This window comes from Acipenser ruthenus, chromosome 44, assembly GCF_902713425.1.
Source record: "Acipenser ruthenus chromosome 44, fAciRut3.2 maternal haplotype, whole genome shotgun sequence".
Classification (NCBI taxonomy): Eukaryota; Metazoa; Chordata; class Actinopteri; order Acipenseriformes; family Acipenseridae; genus Acipenser; species Acipenser ruthenus.
In genome coordinates, this window is record NC_081232.1 from 7087546 (window position 1) to 7104027 (window position 16482).

At 38.5% G+C, this 16482-nt stretch overlaps 1 protein-coding gene and 2 long non-coding RNA genes across 3 annotated transcripts; all 3 read right to left on the minus strand.

The window, feature by feature from the left end:
- Positions 1-1384: 1384 nt before the first annotated feature.
- LOC131709727 (E3 ubiquitin-protein ligase TRIM39-like) lies at positions 1385-11575 on the minus strand. Its single transcript, XM_059012504.1, has 9 exons — positions 11488-11575; positions 4172-4198; positions 3909-3944; positions 3654-3680; positions 3504-3539; positions 3260-3286; positions 2650-2676; positions 2526-2552; positions 1385-2227 (listed from the first exon to the last, which is right to left on the minus strand). Exons 7-9 carry the CDS (start codon positions 2672-2674, stop codon positions 1725-1727), a joined length of 555 nt encoding a protein of 184 aa, XP_058868487.1. The 5' UTR covers positions 2675-2676; positions 3260-3286; positions 3504-3539; positions 3654-3680; positions 3909-3944; positions 4172-4198; positions 11488-11575; the 3' UTR covers positions 1385-1724.
- LOC131709729 (uncharacterized) lies at positions 5092-7416 on the minus strand. Its single transcript, XR_009311597.1, has 3 exons — positions 7377-7416; positions 6265-6300; positions 5092-5117 (listed from the first exon to the last, which is right to left on the minus strand). It is a non-coding gene; the product is annotated as an uncharacterized LOC131709729 (long non-coding RNA).
- A 2893-nt stretch (positions 11576-14468) lies between the features above and the next one.
- LOC131709728 (uncharacterized) lies at positions 14469-15862 on the minus strand. Its single transcript, XR_009311596.1, has 4 exons — positions 15826-15862; positions 15293-15465; positions 14969-15136; positions 14469-14495 (listed from the first exon to the last, which is right to left on the minus strand). It is a non-coding gene; the product is annotated as an uncharacterized LOC131709728 (long non-coding RNA).
- Between the last annotated feature and the right edge of the window lie 620 nt (positions 15863-16482).

The following is a 16482-nucleotide window of genomic DNA, read 5'->3' on the forward strand; positions in this document are numbered from 1 at the left end:
AGTAACCCAGCTGTCTAGCTATCTAGCTAGCATAGCATAGCTGTACATAGCTGACTAGATCACAAAAAAGTGACTAACGTTACAAATATTGGTGTAGCTGTTTTATAAAAGAAATAAGGTACGAGAGGCAGTGATATATCGTGTATATAGTCACAGCCTGGGCGTTATTAGGTACGAGGCGCAGCCAAGTCTTTAATCTATTTTAATGCAACCATAAACTCTACTGCTTGTACCTGCTGTGCTCGACCCTGCCACAGTGTTAATCATCCGCTGAGGGGTCTGATTAACACTGGCATCCTGACGTCCCTCGCTCTCCCTACTACCAGCCGGCCTACAGAACATGTCAGTTATTTTTGTGCACTTTGCGGCATCTGCCTCGAGAGAATGTTGCCGTTTGTCTCTAATATTTTCTGCCCCATCTTTTCTTTTTCTCTCCATTTTCTACACTGACACTCATCCACTATCAATACAAGAGATTCAAACAAAAGACGAAATCTGGCTGACCAATCCCTTTCTAAGAAAATCCGGGCAAGTCCAATCAGGCAGTGGCCACTCCTCGCCCCCCCTTAGATATTGCGATATTGGATCTACCCAAGAGATGACTGGTGTGGTGATGTATGCGCGCGAGAGAGCGAGACTGCCAAGTTAATAACAGCGTAATTCTCAGCATGTAATGGGAAAAAATAATAATTATAAATCAAACGGAGACCAGCGGCCCACGCAGGTCCAAACACACCAGCCACCGGGGATTCTCCTGCACTTCCCGATGGCCAGTCCGCGCCTGTTATTTAGGGTGCTGTTGTATTTAAAACACACAGAACAGTAGAAACAGAAACAAGAAACAAAGCACAACCTGCTATAGTTATACACTGTATCACACAGCCATATATAATACAGAATACAGTGCTTTAATATGTAACAGAACCTTCACCCACAGTCAATCATGGACGCAATACAATACACTGATGAAACCTTGACTTGAAGTTTTATTTTAAATACCCACTATAAGGCTTCTTTAAAACCCGCGTTCTTTTCTCTCACCAGCACGCATTCTTCCCCTATAGACTCTTCTTCTTTTCATAACCTGAATACAAAATATCTAATAATAACGAAACTCCAATACCTTCCTGTATTCTGTCAGAGACAGACAGACAGCAGTTTGTAAATATTTTGTTCCCATCCTTTCCATAGATAACGTTTCTTAATTGTAGTGATTTGGGTACAGATTAACTACCAGGGTACAGATTATCATTGTATTTTTAAAATGTGTCTTTTCCTTATGTGTTTTTTCAACAGAAATTAAAAACACATTTTTACAATACTAATTATAATATTTCCATGTTTGAAGTTAAAATGATATAATAGCATCAGGCCAGGAAAAAAAATCAGTACATTTATGTATATATATTTTTAATAAAGTTGGTAAAATAATACATTGAAAAAAATGTAAAAGAAGATTAGCATCAATATAGCACAAGTCAGATTCATCAGAGCATTCATCATATGTGGCTTTTCTATACAAACCAAGACCACTCTTTAACCAGCAAATCTAATATGAATATGCAAGCAGGATATCTGATTGAGGAAATACGAGTCTAAATATTTCAAATAAAATCGTGGTGTCAATGTGTTGTTAAAATATCTATGTCCTTCAATTACAATCCACAGCACATAACTGTATATATATATATAAATTATATAGTGTAGCAGGCTTCTTGTCAGGACTACACATTCTTCACTTTTGTATTGATTATCAAGGGTCCTTTATCGTGTGACCCTGGGCTGAAAATGGGGTAGACCTGCCCAGGGAATGAGCCTTCTAAAGTATGGATGTGAAATCTGGTCTCTGCATTGTAAAACGACAGCCTCCCTCCCTCGTGATCCAGATACACCCCCCACATCTTGCACATCTTCTCCAGATTTAAGGTCTGATCCACTGACTGGCTCAGAGCTGTACAGGTCTTCCCTTTAACCAGCCTCACAAGCCAGTAGCCCTTCTCTGGTTTCTCAGGTATGCTCTTCTCACGAGGGTGTGTGGAGACCCCCAGGACCCAGTAGCCCTTCTCCCCCACCTCCACCTCCCAGTAGTGCCTCCCTGAGGTGAACCCCTCCCTGCCCAGCACACTGGGCCACTCTGCTGATCTCTCCCCTGTGAATCTCACTCGTGAGCCGTCTTCAGAGACTGTGAGGCTGGGGCTGGCTGTGTCGGGTTCTAGAGTCACATTGACTGGGGTAAAGGAATGAGAAGAGTGTGTTATTGAGAATCACAGGAAAAGCAGGGAACTTGATTATTGCTGCTTTCTCTCTCACGATTATGAACAACACTCATTCTTTGATCATAACAACTGTATTTAGACAGATTTTAATGCTATTGTAACTGGAAACAAACATTTAATATTATTTTTTTCTTCTATATATCACATTAGAAATTGCAAGCGATGCTACATTTAATATTTTTTAAACATTTAAAACTAATTGTGTTCAATGAAAATTTTGAAAAAGTGATTTATTCAATGCAAACTTACCACAAGCTTCAGTTATTAGTTTCCATTCTGAAATAAAAGAAGAGAAGAATGAATCAAGCGTAAGAGAATGAATCAGTGGATTCTGATTACTGTAAGTGTATTAATGCAGATTAAAATGTTATACCTCTGTCAAGGGCATAGCCACACATGTCTGTTTGAGAGAAGAGAATATATTTAAGGGTGGGAGGAAATTGCCACTATAAATTATAATTAGTGTCCAAACACACCCTTAATGGGACTCTTCTAATCTGCACACAACTTGGTACAGAGGGTTTGATCCCCCATTAAATAATTCACACATCTGAACTAATCAATTAAACCTGACACCAATAGCAACTGCTTTATTCAATACACCCAGTGAACCAGTTTTGAAAGATTATTTATTATTTATAATGAAAAATAATAAAAGAGAGAGAGGCCAGGAGAATTAATATTGAAGTGAACCAATGAGAGCACAGCTTACTATCTCAAATGAGGTCATCCCATGCAGAGAACACAATTCTAAAAAACACTTCTGTTTCATAGTATTTTTCGAGAACTATCTTTATTTTTGTAATTAAGAAGAATGTATGACTTTGTTTGTAGGGAGTCTCTGTTTAAAACAGATTGAAGAGATTGAATTTCAGAAGCTTAAAACTGCACTTAGAGATAGACACACCCCATACATGTTGAATTCACTTATATGACATAGAAAGACAGAAATCATTGATATAAATCACAACACATATTCTTACTGGTTTTCCTTCGAAGTTCTTCAAAATCTAGGAATGAAACACACAGAAACCATTTCATTAAGTAGAGAAGCATTCCCCTCATTTCAGGTTTAAATGTAATGAAACAACAACAGAGTTCTGAACTATTTAATTATTCTCCCTACAATTGTTTTTCAGTGTTACTTTATTAAAATAATAACGTATTTCTGATCAATTGCATTTGAAATTGTTCAGACTGCTTTTCTATGATTTATAATGATCTTACCTGCTTCAACCTTCTCTTTCTCCTGTTTTAAAGTCTCTAAAAGATAGAAAATGAAAAGTTGAGTTTGTATTTCTGCTCATGAACTCATGTGATGCAATACAATGGTTTAATTTAATAAAAAGAATAATGAGATGAATGTATTAATCTTGCCATTTTGATCCAGAAGACCCCCATTTTCTAAAAGACACAAACAAAGACAGTTATGTTAGTTTTACTAGTTTGGAAGAGTTGAGATTCATCATTAAGGGTTATGTGACTAGATTTCACTGCATTAATTACATTATTAATATACTTAGAAGACCAAATATGGGAGGTGCCCAATGCATTATTTTGTCGTAATTTCATTAGTGATACAGCATTCCATCATTTTTGTTACTTTCTTTCTGCAAATTATTATACACTTACCTTTTCCCAGTTTATTCTTCTCACTTTTTAAAATATCTAAAACAGAAAAGAGTGAAAAGTTTACCTTCTGTTCTGGTTCATTAACTCATGCAATTCAACACACACACAGAGAACCAGCGATGCTATTATTCATAATGAGAAAATAATACTAACAGGAATCCAATGGTTCATATTATTATACTTCAAGATACTACTGTCTCATCAATGTGAAGAACTGAGGTAAGAAAGAGGGGATTATTAAAAAATAAAAATAATATTCTTACTCCGGTCCTGTTGAAGTTCTTCGCAATCTAGGTATGAAACACAGAAACCATTTCATTAGTGATACAGCATTCCCTCATTTTGAGTTCTAAAATTAGTTCAATCACAAAAGAGACATGTGTTTGTAACTCTTTAATATTCTCCAAACAAACTGCACAGCATTTAGAATTAGAACTGCTAGGGTTTCTGATAAAGGGAGATTGAAATTGAAACTTTCTTTCTGCAGATTATATATACACTTACCTTTTACCAGACTCTCTTTCTCCCTTTTTAAAATGTCTAAAACAGAACAGAGTGAAAAGTTTAGTTTGTGTTCTGGCTCATGAATACAATAATTTAAGTAATTTAATAAAAAGAATGAGATGAATGTATTAATCTTGCCATAATTCTTCTGAAGATCCTCCTTTTCTAAAAGACACAAACAAAGACAGCTTGGTTAGTTTTGCTAGTTTAGAACAGTTGAGATTCATCATTAAGTGTGATATGACTAGATTTCATTGTATTGGATACATTTTTAATATACTTAGAAGACCATAAATGGTCCCAAAAGCTCAATCGCATTGTCCAATGGATGATTTTGCCTTCATTTCATTAGCGGTACAGCATTCCCTCATTTCAGATTTAAATGTAGTTCAATCGCAACAGAGACGTGTGTTTGTAACTCTAATATTCTCCAAACAAACTGCAGAGCATTTAGAATTAGAACTGCTAGGGTTTCTGATAAAGGGAGATTGAAATGGAAACTTTCTGTCTGCAGATTATTTATACACTTACCTTTTCCCAGTTCATCCTTCACAATTTTTAAACTGTCTAAAACAGAAAAGAGTGAAAAGTTTAGTTTGTATTTTAGCTCATGAACTCATGTGATTCAATACAATAGTTTAATAAAAAATAATATTGAGATGAATGTATTAATCTTGCCATAATTCTTCTGAAGATCCTCCTTTTCTAAGACACACAAACAAAGACAGCTTGGTTAGTTTTACTAGTTTAGAACAGTTGAGATTCATCATTAAGGGTGATATTACTAGATTTCATTGCATTAGTTACATTATTAATATACGTAGAAGACAAAAAATGGTGAAAAAGCTCAATCGCATTGTCCAATGGATGATTTTGCCTTCATTTCATTAGCGGTACAGCATTCCCTCATTTCAGTTTTAAATGTAGTTCAATCACAACAGAGACGTGTGTTTGTAACAATCTAATATCCTCCAAACAAACTGCATAGCATTTAGAATTAGAACTGCTAGGGTTTCTGATAAAGGGAGATTGAAATGGAAACTTTCTGTCTGCAGATTATTTATACACTTACCTTTTCCCAGTGTCTCTTTCTCTCTTTTTAAACTTTCTACAACAGAATAGAGTGAAAAGTTTAGTTTGTGTTCTGGCTCATGAATACAATAATTTAAGTAATTTAATAAAAAGAATGAGATGAATGTATTAATCTTGCCATTTTGCTCGAGAAGACCCCCATTTTCTAAAAGACACAAACAAAGACAGCTTGGTTAGTTTTACTAGTTTGAAACAGTTGAGATTCATTATTAAGGGTGATGTGACTAGATTTCATTGCATTAGTTACATTATTAATATGCTTAGAAAACCAAATATGAGACGTGCCCAATGCATTATTTTGTCATAATTTCATCAGCAGTACAACATTTCATCATTTTTGTTAAACTTTTTTCAAATGATTTATACACTTAAATTTTCCCAGTCTCTCATCATCCCTTTTTAAAATGTCTAAAACAGAAAAAAATTAAAAGTTTAGTTTGTGTTCTGGCTCATGAATACAATAATTTAATAAAATGAATAATGAGATGAATGTATTAATCTTGCCATTTTGCTCCAGAAGACCCTCCTTTTCTAGAAGACACAAACAAAGACAGCTTGGTTAGTTTTACTAGTTTAGAACAGTTGAGATTTATCATGAAGAGTGATATGACTAGATTTCATTGCATTAGTTACATTATTAATATGCTTAGAAAACCAAATATGGGAGGTGCCCAATGCATTACTTTGTCATAATTTCATTAGCGATACAGCATTCCATCATTTTTGTTACACTTTCTTTCTGCAAATTAATTACACTTACCTCTTGTCAGTTTCTTGGTCTCTCTTTTCACACGGGCTAAAACAGAAAACAGGTACAGGTTTGTGTTCCGGTGTTCACTCAATTTTTGCTTCTCATCAGTTTTTGCTTCTTTTTGTAATGCGCATGCTCGCCACTGTCTTTCCACTTACTTGCTTGAATATCGAAGCTTTTCAGATCGTCGGGCGGGCTTTTGTGGCGGAGTTTCAGTTTTCTGACTGTTTTTCAAGTTCCGAGCAAACATAAGAAATGACCAGGAAGGATGAGAACAGTCGCAAAACCACGATTCTGACAGTATGAGGAATGTTACGGAAATGAAGCGGCTACCGAAATAACATGAAAATAAATAAACGAACACATAAATAAATGAACAAATTTATAAATAAATAAATACAAACTATAATTTAATACAGTATATATATTTTTCTCTGTCCTGATGTACTTTGCTTTATTATTGTGTTGTGTGAAATGTATCTTGTCTTGTTTCTCCGTATCTCCTGAAACACGCGGCTGTTTTGTTTTTTTTCCCGCCTTTAATACCTTTCGATCAAACCTGTCCGTTCACTGAAATCGTGAAATGACGTAAAAGCTGTCATTAACATAGAGGTTTCTCATTTAAATACTGATTAGTTGTTCCGAGACCTTATATACTCAGGGCCACTCTGACAAAACAGCCGCGTGTTTCATGAGATACGGAGAAACAAGAGAAGATACATTTACTAGAACACAATGATAAAATAAAGTACCTCAGGACAGAGAGAAAACAAAATAAAGTTAGAGAACTCCTATTTTAATGTAGCCAAACGTACACTGTATTAAATTATAGTTTTGGTTATGGATGATATTTTATGCCGAAATGAAAAATAAATAAATTAATGCATAAATAAATAAACAAATAAATACATGTCGAAATAAATAAATATACAGACATGTATGTATTTATTTCTAGATTTGTTTATGTATTAATTTATGTATTTGTGTATTTATTTTTCATGTTAATTCGGTACATTATCCCTTTCCTCCTCTAAACTCTCTAGCAGCGCATTGAGCTACTCATGGTGAGGACACAGTCATGACAGAATATAAATCATAAGAATATAGAAAGAATACATTACCTGTATGACAAGCAAAACAAACAAAAATCCACACGGCAGCAGCTACGGCAACGTAGAAACCCACTTCAGAAGAGGCTTCTGTAACACAAGAAAGAGGAGAAATCCATAAATGAACAAACCTGTGAAAGCGCGCTGTGTGTGCTGGGTGAGAGAGGCTCTGGATGAAGGGATGCGAGTTAATACAGAATCACATTGCGCCTCTATGATGCAAGTCTATGGAAGCTGGATATAGAAACGGAGATAAAAGACACTTCCGTTCAAATGGACCGGAGAAGCTAATTTTCAGGTTCCTCTGTGCGTGTGTGCGTGCGTGTGCGTGTGCGTGTGCGTGTGATTGTGTGTGTGTGTGTGTGTGTGTGTGTGTGTGTGTGCGGTGCTGCGTGGTCTGGAGCGAGCATTTCGTGGCCAAATAATATCAAGTCTTGTCCACTGTTTCCTTTCTGTTTCCGCGATTTCTTTTGTGTTCTATGATTCTTCGGGTGACGATCGCATGATCAGCTCGTGGTTCTCTAATCTGCACTGTCACGCCACACACAGCTACAGGCTAGATAAAGAGACACGAGTCTTTTTTTCTCTCTCTGGTTATTCGTGTTCTGGTAAAGTAAATGTATTTACATTTTGTTTAAAGAAGTTCATTTGTGTGTTTGTAACTCTTTAATATTCTCCAAACAAACTGCAGAGCATTTAGAATTAGAACTGCTAGGGTTTCTGATAAAGGGAGATTGAAATGGAAACTTTCTGTCTGCAGATTATTTATACACTTACCTTTTCCCAGTGTCTCTTTCTCTCTTTTTAAAATTTCTACAACAGAATAGAGTGAAAAGTTTAGTTTGTGTTCTGGCTTATAATTTAAGTAATTCAATAAAAAGAATATTGAGATGAATGTATTAATCTTGCCATAATTCTTCTGAAGATCCTCCTTTTCTAAAAGACACAAACAAAGACAGCTTGGTTAGTTTTACTAATTTAGAACAGTTATTTGTTTATTTAGCAGACGCCTTTATCCAAGGCGACTGACAGAGACTAGGGTGTGTGAACTATGCATCAGCTGCAGTCACTTACAACTACGTCTCACCCAAAAGACGGAGCACAAGGAGGTGAAGTGATTTGCTCAGGGTCACACAATGAGTCAAAGGCTGAGGTGGGATTTGAACCGGGGACCTCCCGATTACAAGCCCTTTTCTTTAGCCACTGGACCACACAGCCTCCTAACAGTTGAGATTCATCATTAACTGTGATATGACTAGATTTCATTGCATTAGTTACATTATTAATATACTTCGAAGACCTAGCCTTCCCTCTGCTAATCCTGTCACATTTGGTGCTCAGAAGTGAGATAACGCCACCTGGAGGCTCAGGGCAGTATTTTTTTGTTTGTTTTTTGAATTTTGTGAGTTTTTTTTTTTTTTTGAAAAAAAATGGGGAAGAAGAGCAGACAGCGGCAAAGGCAGGAGATGCAGCAGCCGAAGAAATGTAAGCTGCTGCAACAACAGCCACCCCAGCTGGAGGACCCAGCCAGCCTTTTTCCCTGTTGCTCTTGGTGCGGGAAGGTGGGAGGAGGGGAGGAGCCGCCGTCCCGAGAGCCAGAAGGGGAGGAGCCGCCGTCCCGAGAGCCAGAAGGGGAGGAGCCGCCGACCCGAGAGACAGAAGGGGAGGAGCCACCGTCCCGAGAGCCAGAAGGGGAGGAGCCGCTGTCCCGAGAGCCAGAAGGGGAGGAGCCGCCGTCCCGAGAGCCAGAATGGGGGCCGCTGCCGTCGCCCAGAGAGGGGGAGCCGCTGCCATCGCCCAGAGAGGGGGAGCCCGAACGTCCACAGCCCGAGAGGAAGGAGCCCGAACGTCCACAGCCCGAGAGGGAGGAGCCCGAACGTCCACAGCCCGAGAAGGAGGAGCCCGAGCAGGAGGAGTCGGTGTGTCCACGGCCCGAGAAGGGGAAGCCCATAGGCCCAGGGCTGAAGGGACCCGCAGGGGAAGAATACAGGCTGTTCCCACCTCCACCGCCAGCAGAGGGGGAACAGCCGGAGCTGTCTCTTCACCACCAGCAGAGGGGGAACAGCCGGAGCTGTCTCTCCCTCCACCGCCAGCAGAGGGGGTACAGCCGGAGCTGTCTCTCCCTCCATCGCCTGGGGTTGCCTGCCTGTCCGTATCGCCTGGGGTTGCCTGCCTGTTCGCATCGCCTGAGGTTGCCCGCCTGTCTGCGCCGCCAGGGGGTGCAGAGGGTCCAGCGTCGCAAGAGGGGCCAGGGGGTCCCGCATCGCCAGGGGGTCCAGAGGGTCCAGTGCCGCCAGAAGGACCAGAGTTGCTGTTCCTGCCTCCGCCAGCAGAGGGAGACAAGCTGTTGTTCCCGCCTCCGCCAGCAGAGGGAGACGAGCCGTCGTTCCCGCCTCCGCCAGCAGAGGGAGACGAGCCGTCGTTCCCGCCTCCGCCAGCAGAGGGAGTAGAGCTGTTGTTCCCACCTCCGCCACCAGAGGGAGACGGGCCGCCGTCCCCGCCTCCGCCACCAGAGGGAGACGGGCCGCCGTCCCCGCCTCCGCCACCAGAGGGAGACGGACCGCCGTTCCTGCCTCCGCCACTAGAGGTGCCACCATCGCTGCTCTTGCTGGAGGGTGCAGGTTCCCTACCAGCGTTCATGTACTTTGAAGGTCCGGGGCCCCCGTTATTGAAGGAAGCTTGGGGAATCCGGCATCAACCCCGCCCACCACCGCCCGCTGAAATAGCCCACCCAAGGGACATAAGGGGACTCTTGGGGGGAGGTCTTGGGTTCAAAGGGGGGGGGGGGAGTTTGGCCGATTGCGGCCTCCGTACTTTGTACTTGGAGGGAGGTGTGTGGCAGAGCAGGGCTCTGCCCTTAGAAATACTGGCAGGGAAGGAGTTAAATTCTCCTCCCTGCCCAGATTGATTACTTCAGGTGGGAGCAATCAGTCAATTAATTATTCAATTATGGACTTAGCCACCTGGCATAAAAGGAGGCCTCAGCCTCCCAGTTGAAGAGAGAGTTCTGGAAGGAGAAGAAGAGTGTTTTTGTTTGTGCTGTGTTATTGAAACCAGTGAAGGCAACGCCCAGCCTGGAAGCTTTATTTTGTAAGTTTTGTTTTGTGTTGATTGTTTTGTGTTTTTGAAACCTTTTTGTTTGGCCCTTGTGCCTGTTTATTTTGTATTATTGTTTATTAAAAATCTTTATTTTGAACTTTAAAACTGTCTCCGAGTCTCACCCTCTGCTAATCCTGTCACAGTCACTTACAACTACCTCTCACCCAAAAGACAGAGCACAAGGAGGTTAAGTGACTTGCTCAGGGTCACACAATGAGTCAGAGGCTGAGGTGAGTTTTAAACCCGGGGACCTCCTGGTTACAAGAACTTTTCTTTAACCACTGGACCACACAGCCTCCTAACAGTTGAGATTCATCATTAAGGGTGATATGACTAGATTTTATTGCATTAGTTACATTATTAATATACTTAGAAGACCAAACATAGGCGTTGCCCAATGCATTCTTTTGTTGTAATTTAATTAGTGATACAGCATTCCATCATTTTTGTTAAACTTTATTTCTTCAAATGATTGATTTATACACTTACCTTTTCCCAGTGTCTCTTTCTCTCTTTTTAAACTGCCTAAAACAGAAAACAATGAAAAGTTTAGTCGGTATTTTAGCTCATGAACTCATGTAATTCAATACAATATTTAAGAAAAAGAATATTGAGATAAATGGATTAATCTTGCCATAATTCTTCTGAAGATCCTCCTTTTCTAAAAGACACAAACAAAGACAGCTTGGTTAGTTTTACTAGTTTGGAACAGTTGAGATTTATCATGAAGAGTGATATGACTAGATTTCATTGCATTAGTTACATTATTAATATACTTAGAAGACCAAAAATGGTCCCAATGCTCAAACACGTTCTCCAATGGATGATTTTTCATTTCATTAGCGGTACAGCATTCCCTCATTTCAGTTTTAAATGTAGTTCAATCACAACAGAGACGTGTGTTTGTAACTCTTTAAAATTCTCCAAACAAACTGCAGAGCATTTAGAATTAGAACTGCTAGGGTTTCTGATAAAGGGAGATTGAAATGGAAACTTTCTGTCTGCAGATTATTTATACACTTACCTTTTCCCAGACTCTCATTCTCGCTTTTTAAAATTTCTACAAAAGAATAGAGTGAAAAGTTTAGTTTGTGTTCTGGCTTATAACACCGTGTAACAAATTTTTTTGTTGTTTTGGTTCCTGGGTAGTAAGTGTTATTTCCTAATTGCTTATGCCTCAAAATTATAGAAAATGGCTATTCCCCACAAACTTTGCTTTTGTGACCAGGACAGTGATATTTTGAAATGTACCTATTTCCAGTGAGAAAACGGGTGAATTTGTGTCTTTTCGTTCACATAAAGTCTGAAAAAAACAACATATGAATCCAAATTAACATGTATTTATACTAAAGTAATACAAAAATCACTACAAAAGATTTAGAAGTGAGTAGTTTTTCGAGATTTACGATTATACTGTAAATCACTTTCACGAATCAGCCCCCAAATGTAGTCTCCCATCATGTTCTCGTTACACTGTCCTTGGTAGCGGCGTTCAAAGTCCAGTATATCCTGGTGGAAGCGCTCGCCTTGCTCCTCCGAGTACGCTCCCATGTTCTCCTTGAATTTATCAAGATGAGCATCAAGGATATGGACTTTGAGGGACATCCTACAGCCCATTGTGCCGTAGTTCTTCACCAGAGTCTCAACCAGCTCCACATAGTTTTCGGCCTTGTGATTGCCCAGGAAGCCCCGAACCACTGCGACAAAGCTGTTCCAAGCCGCTTTCTCCTTACTAGTGAGCTTCTTGGGGAATTCATTGCACTCCAGGATCTTCTTTATTTGTGGTCTGACGAAGACACCGGCTTTGACCTTTGCCTCAGACAGCTTAGGGAAGAAGTCTTGAAGGTACTTGAAGGCTGCCGACTCCTTATCTAGAACTCTGACAAATTGTTTCATAAGGCCCAATTTGATGTGCAGTGGTGGCATCAGCACCTTCCGGGGGTCCCAGCCGTACTCTTCATACTTCAAGGCGTCCAGCAAGGTCTTGATGCTGTTGTAATCCTCTTTGAGGTGCACCGAGTGAGCCAGGGGAAGAGACGGGTACTTGTTACCATTATGGAGCAGCACGGCTTTGAGACTCCTGGATGAGCTGTCAATGAAGGACAGTATAATGAGAACATGATGGGAGACTATATTTGGGGGCTGATTCGTGAAAGTGATTTACAGTATAATTGTAAAACTCGAAAAACTACTCACTTCTAAATCTTTTGTAGTCATTTTTGTATTACTTTAGTATAAATACATGCTAATTTGGATTCATATGTTGTTTTTTTCTGACTTTATGTGAACGAAAAGACACAAATTCGCCCGTTTTCTCATTGGAAATAGATCAATTTCAAAATATCACTCCTGGTCACAAAAGCAAAGTTTGTGGGGAATAATAGCCATTTTCTATACTTTTGAGGCATAAGCAATAAGGAAATAACACTTACTACCCAGGAACAAAAATTGTGTTACATAGTGTAATTTAAGTAATTTAATAAAAAGAATATTGAGATGAATGTATTAATCTTGCCATAATTCTTCTGAAGAGCCTCCTTTTCTAAAAGACACAAACAAAGACAGCTTGGTTAGTTTTACTAGTTTAGAACAGTTATTTGTTTATTTAGCAGACGCCTTTATCCAAGGCGACTGACAGCGACTAGGGTGTGGGAACTATGCATCAGCTGCAGAGTAACTTACAACTACATCTCACCCAAAAGACGGAGCACAAGGAGGTTAAGTGACTTGCTCAGGGTCACACAATGAGTCAGTGGCTGAGGTGAGATTTGAACCAGGGACCTCCTGGTTACAAGCCCTTTTCTTTAACCACTGGACCACACAGCCTCCTAACAGTTGAGATTCATCATTAAGGGTGATATGACTAGATTTCATTGCATTAGTTACATTATTAATATACCTTGAAGACCAAATATGGGAGTTGCCGAATGCATTATTATTTTGTCATAATTTCATTAGTGATACAACATTCCATCATTTTTGTTACTTTCTTTCTGCAAATTATTATACACTTACCTTTTACCAGTCTCTCTTTCTCTCTTCTTAAAATATCTAAAACAGAAAAGAGTGAAAAGTTTAGTTTGTGTTCTGGCTCAAAAATAGAATAATTTAAGTAGTTTAATAAAAAGAATATTGAGATGAATGTATTAATCTTGCCATTTTGCTTCTGAAGATCCTGCTTTTCTAAAAGACACAAACAAAGACAGCTTGGTTAGTTTAGAACAGTTGAGATTTATCATGAAGAGTGATATGACTAGATTTCATTGCATTAGTTACATTATTAATATACTTAGAAGACAAGACATTGGCTTTCTACCTGCAAATTATTTATGCATGTACCTTCTCTCTGTCTCTCATTCTCCCTTTTTAAACTGTCTAAAATAGAAAAAGAGTGAAAAGTGTAGTTTGTATTTCAGCTCATGAACTCATGTAATTCAATACAATAGTTTAATAAAAAGAATATTGAGAGAAATGGATTAATCTTGCCATAATCCTTCTGAAGATCCTCCTTTTCTAAAAGACACAAACACCGACAGCTTGGTTAGTTTTACTAGTTTAGAACAGTTGAGATTAATCATTAAGGGTGATATGACTAGCTTTCATTGCATTAGTTACATTATTAATATACTTAGAAGACCAAAAATGGTCCCAATGCTCAAACACGTTGTCCAATGGATGATTTTGCATTTCATTAGCGGTACAGCATTCCCTCATTTCAGTTTTAAATGTAGTTCAATCACAGAGACGTGTGTTTGTAACTCTTTAATATTCTCCAAACAAACTGCATAGCATTTAGAATTAGAACTGCTAGGGTTTCTGATAAAGGGAGATTGAAATGGAAACTTTCTGTCTGCAGATTATTTATACACTTACCTTTTCCCAGTCTCTCTTTCTCCCTTTTTAAAATTTCTACAACAGAATAGAGTGAAAAGTTTAGTTTGTGTTCTGGCTTATAATTTAAGTAATTTAATAAAAAGAATATTTAGATGAATGTATTAATCTTGCCATAATTCTTCTGAAGAGCCTCATTTTCTAAAAGACACAAACAAAGACAGCTTGGTTAGTTTTACTAGTTTAGAACAGTTATTTGTTTATTTAGCAGAGGCCTTTATCCAAGGCGACTGACAGAGACTAGGGTGTGTGAACTATGCATCAGCTGCAGAGTCACTTACAACTACGTCTCACCCAAAAGACGGAGCACAAGGAGGTTAAGTGACTTGCTCAGGGTCACACAATGAGTCAGTGGCTGAGGTGGGATTTGAACCGGGGACCTCCTGGTTACAAGCCCTTTTCTTTAACCACTGGACCACACAGCCTCCTAACAGTTGAGATTCATCATTAAGGGTGATATGACTAGATTTCATTGCATTAGTTACATTAATAATATACTTAGAAGACCAAATATGGGAGTTGCCGAATGCATTATTATTTTGTCGTAATTTCATTAGTGATACAACATTCCATCATTTTTGTTACTTTCTTTCTGCAAATTATTATACACTTACCTTTTACCAGTCTCTCTTTCTCTCTTCTTAAAATATCTAAAACAGAAAAGAGTGAAAAGTTTAGTTTGTGTTCTGGCTCAAAAATAGAATAATTTAAGTAGTTTAATAAAAAGAATATTGAGATGAATGTATTAATCTTGCCATTTTGCTTCTGAAGATCCTCCTTTTCTAAAAGACACAAACAAAGACAGCTTGGTTAGTTTAGAACAGTTGAGATTTATCATGAAGAGTGATATGACTAGATTTCATTGCATTAGTTACATTATTAATATACTTAGAAGACAAGACATTGGCTTTCTTCCTGCAAATTATTTATGCATGTACCTTCTCTCTGTCTCTCATTCTCGCCTTTTAAACTGTCTAAAACAGAAAAGAGTGAAAAGTGTAGTTTGTATTTCAGCTCATGAACTCATGAAATTCAATACAATAGTTTAATAAAAAGAATATTGAGATAAATGGATTAATCTTGCCATAATTCTTCTGAAGATCCTCCTTTTCTAAAAGACACAAACAACGACAGCTTGGTTAGTTTTACTAGTTTAGAACAGTTGAGATTCATCATGAAGAGTGATATGACTAGCTTTCATTGCATTAGTTACATTATTAATATACTTACAAGACCAAAAATGGTCCCAATGCTCAAACACGTTGTCCAATGGATGATTTTGCATTTCATTAGCGGTACAGCATTCCCTCATTTCAGTTTTAAATGTAGTTCAATCACAGAGACGTGTGTTTGTAACTCTTTAATATTCTCCAAACAAACTGCATAGCATTTAGAATTAGAACTGCTAGGGTTTCTGATAAAGGGAGATTGAAATGGAAACTTTCTGTCTGCAGATTATTTATACACTTACCTTTTCCCAGTCTCTCTTTCTCCCTTTTTAAAATTTCTACAACAGAATAGAGTGAAAAGTTTAGTTTGTGTTCTGGCTTATAATTTAAGTAATTTAATAAAAAGAATATTTAGATGAATGTATTAATCTTGCCATAATTCTTCTGAAGAGCCTCATTTTCTAAAAGACACAAACAAAGACAGCTTGGTTAGTTTTACTAGTTTAGAACAGTTATTTGTTTATTTAGCAGAGGCCTTTATCCAAGGCGACTGACAGAGACTAGGGTGTGTGAACTATGCATCAGCTGCAGAGTCACTTACAACTACGTCTCACCCAAAAGACGGAGCACAAGGAGGTTAAGTGACTTGCTCAGGGTCACACAATGAGTCAGTGGCTGAGGTGGGATTTGAACCGGGGACCTCCTGGTTACAAGCCCTTTTCTTTAACCACTGGACCACACAGCCTCCTAACAGTTGAGATTCATCATTAAGGGTGATATGACTAGATTTCATTGCATTAGTTACATTAATAATATACTTAGAAGACCAAATATGGGAGTTGCCGAATGCATTATTATTTTGTCGTAATTTCATTAGTGATACAACATTCCATCATTTTTGTTACTTTCTTTCTGCAAATTATTATACACTTACCTTTTACCAGTCTCTCTTTCTCTCT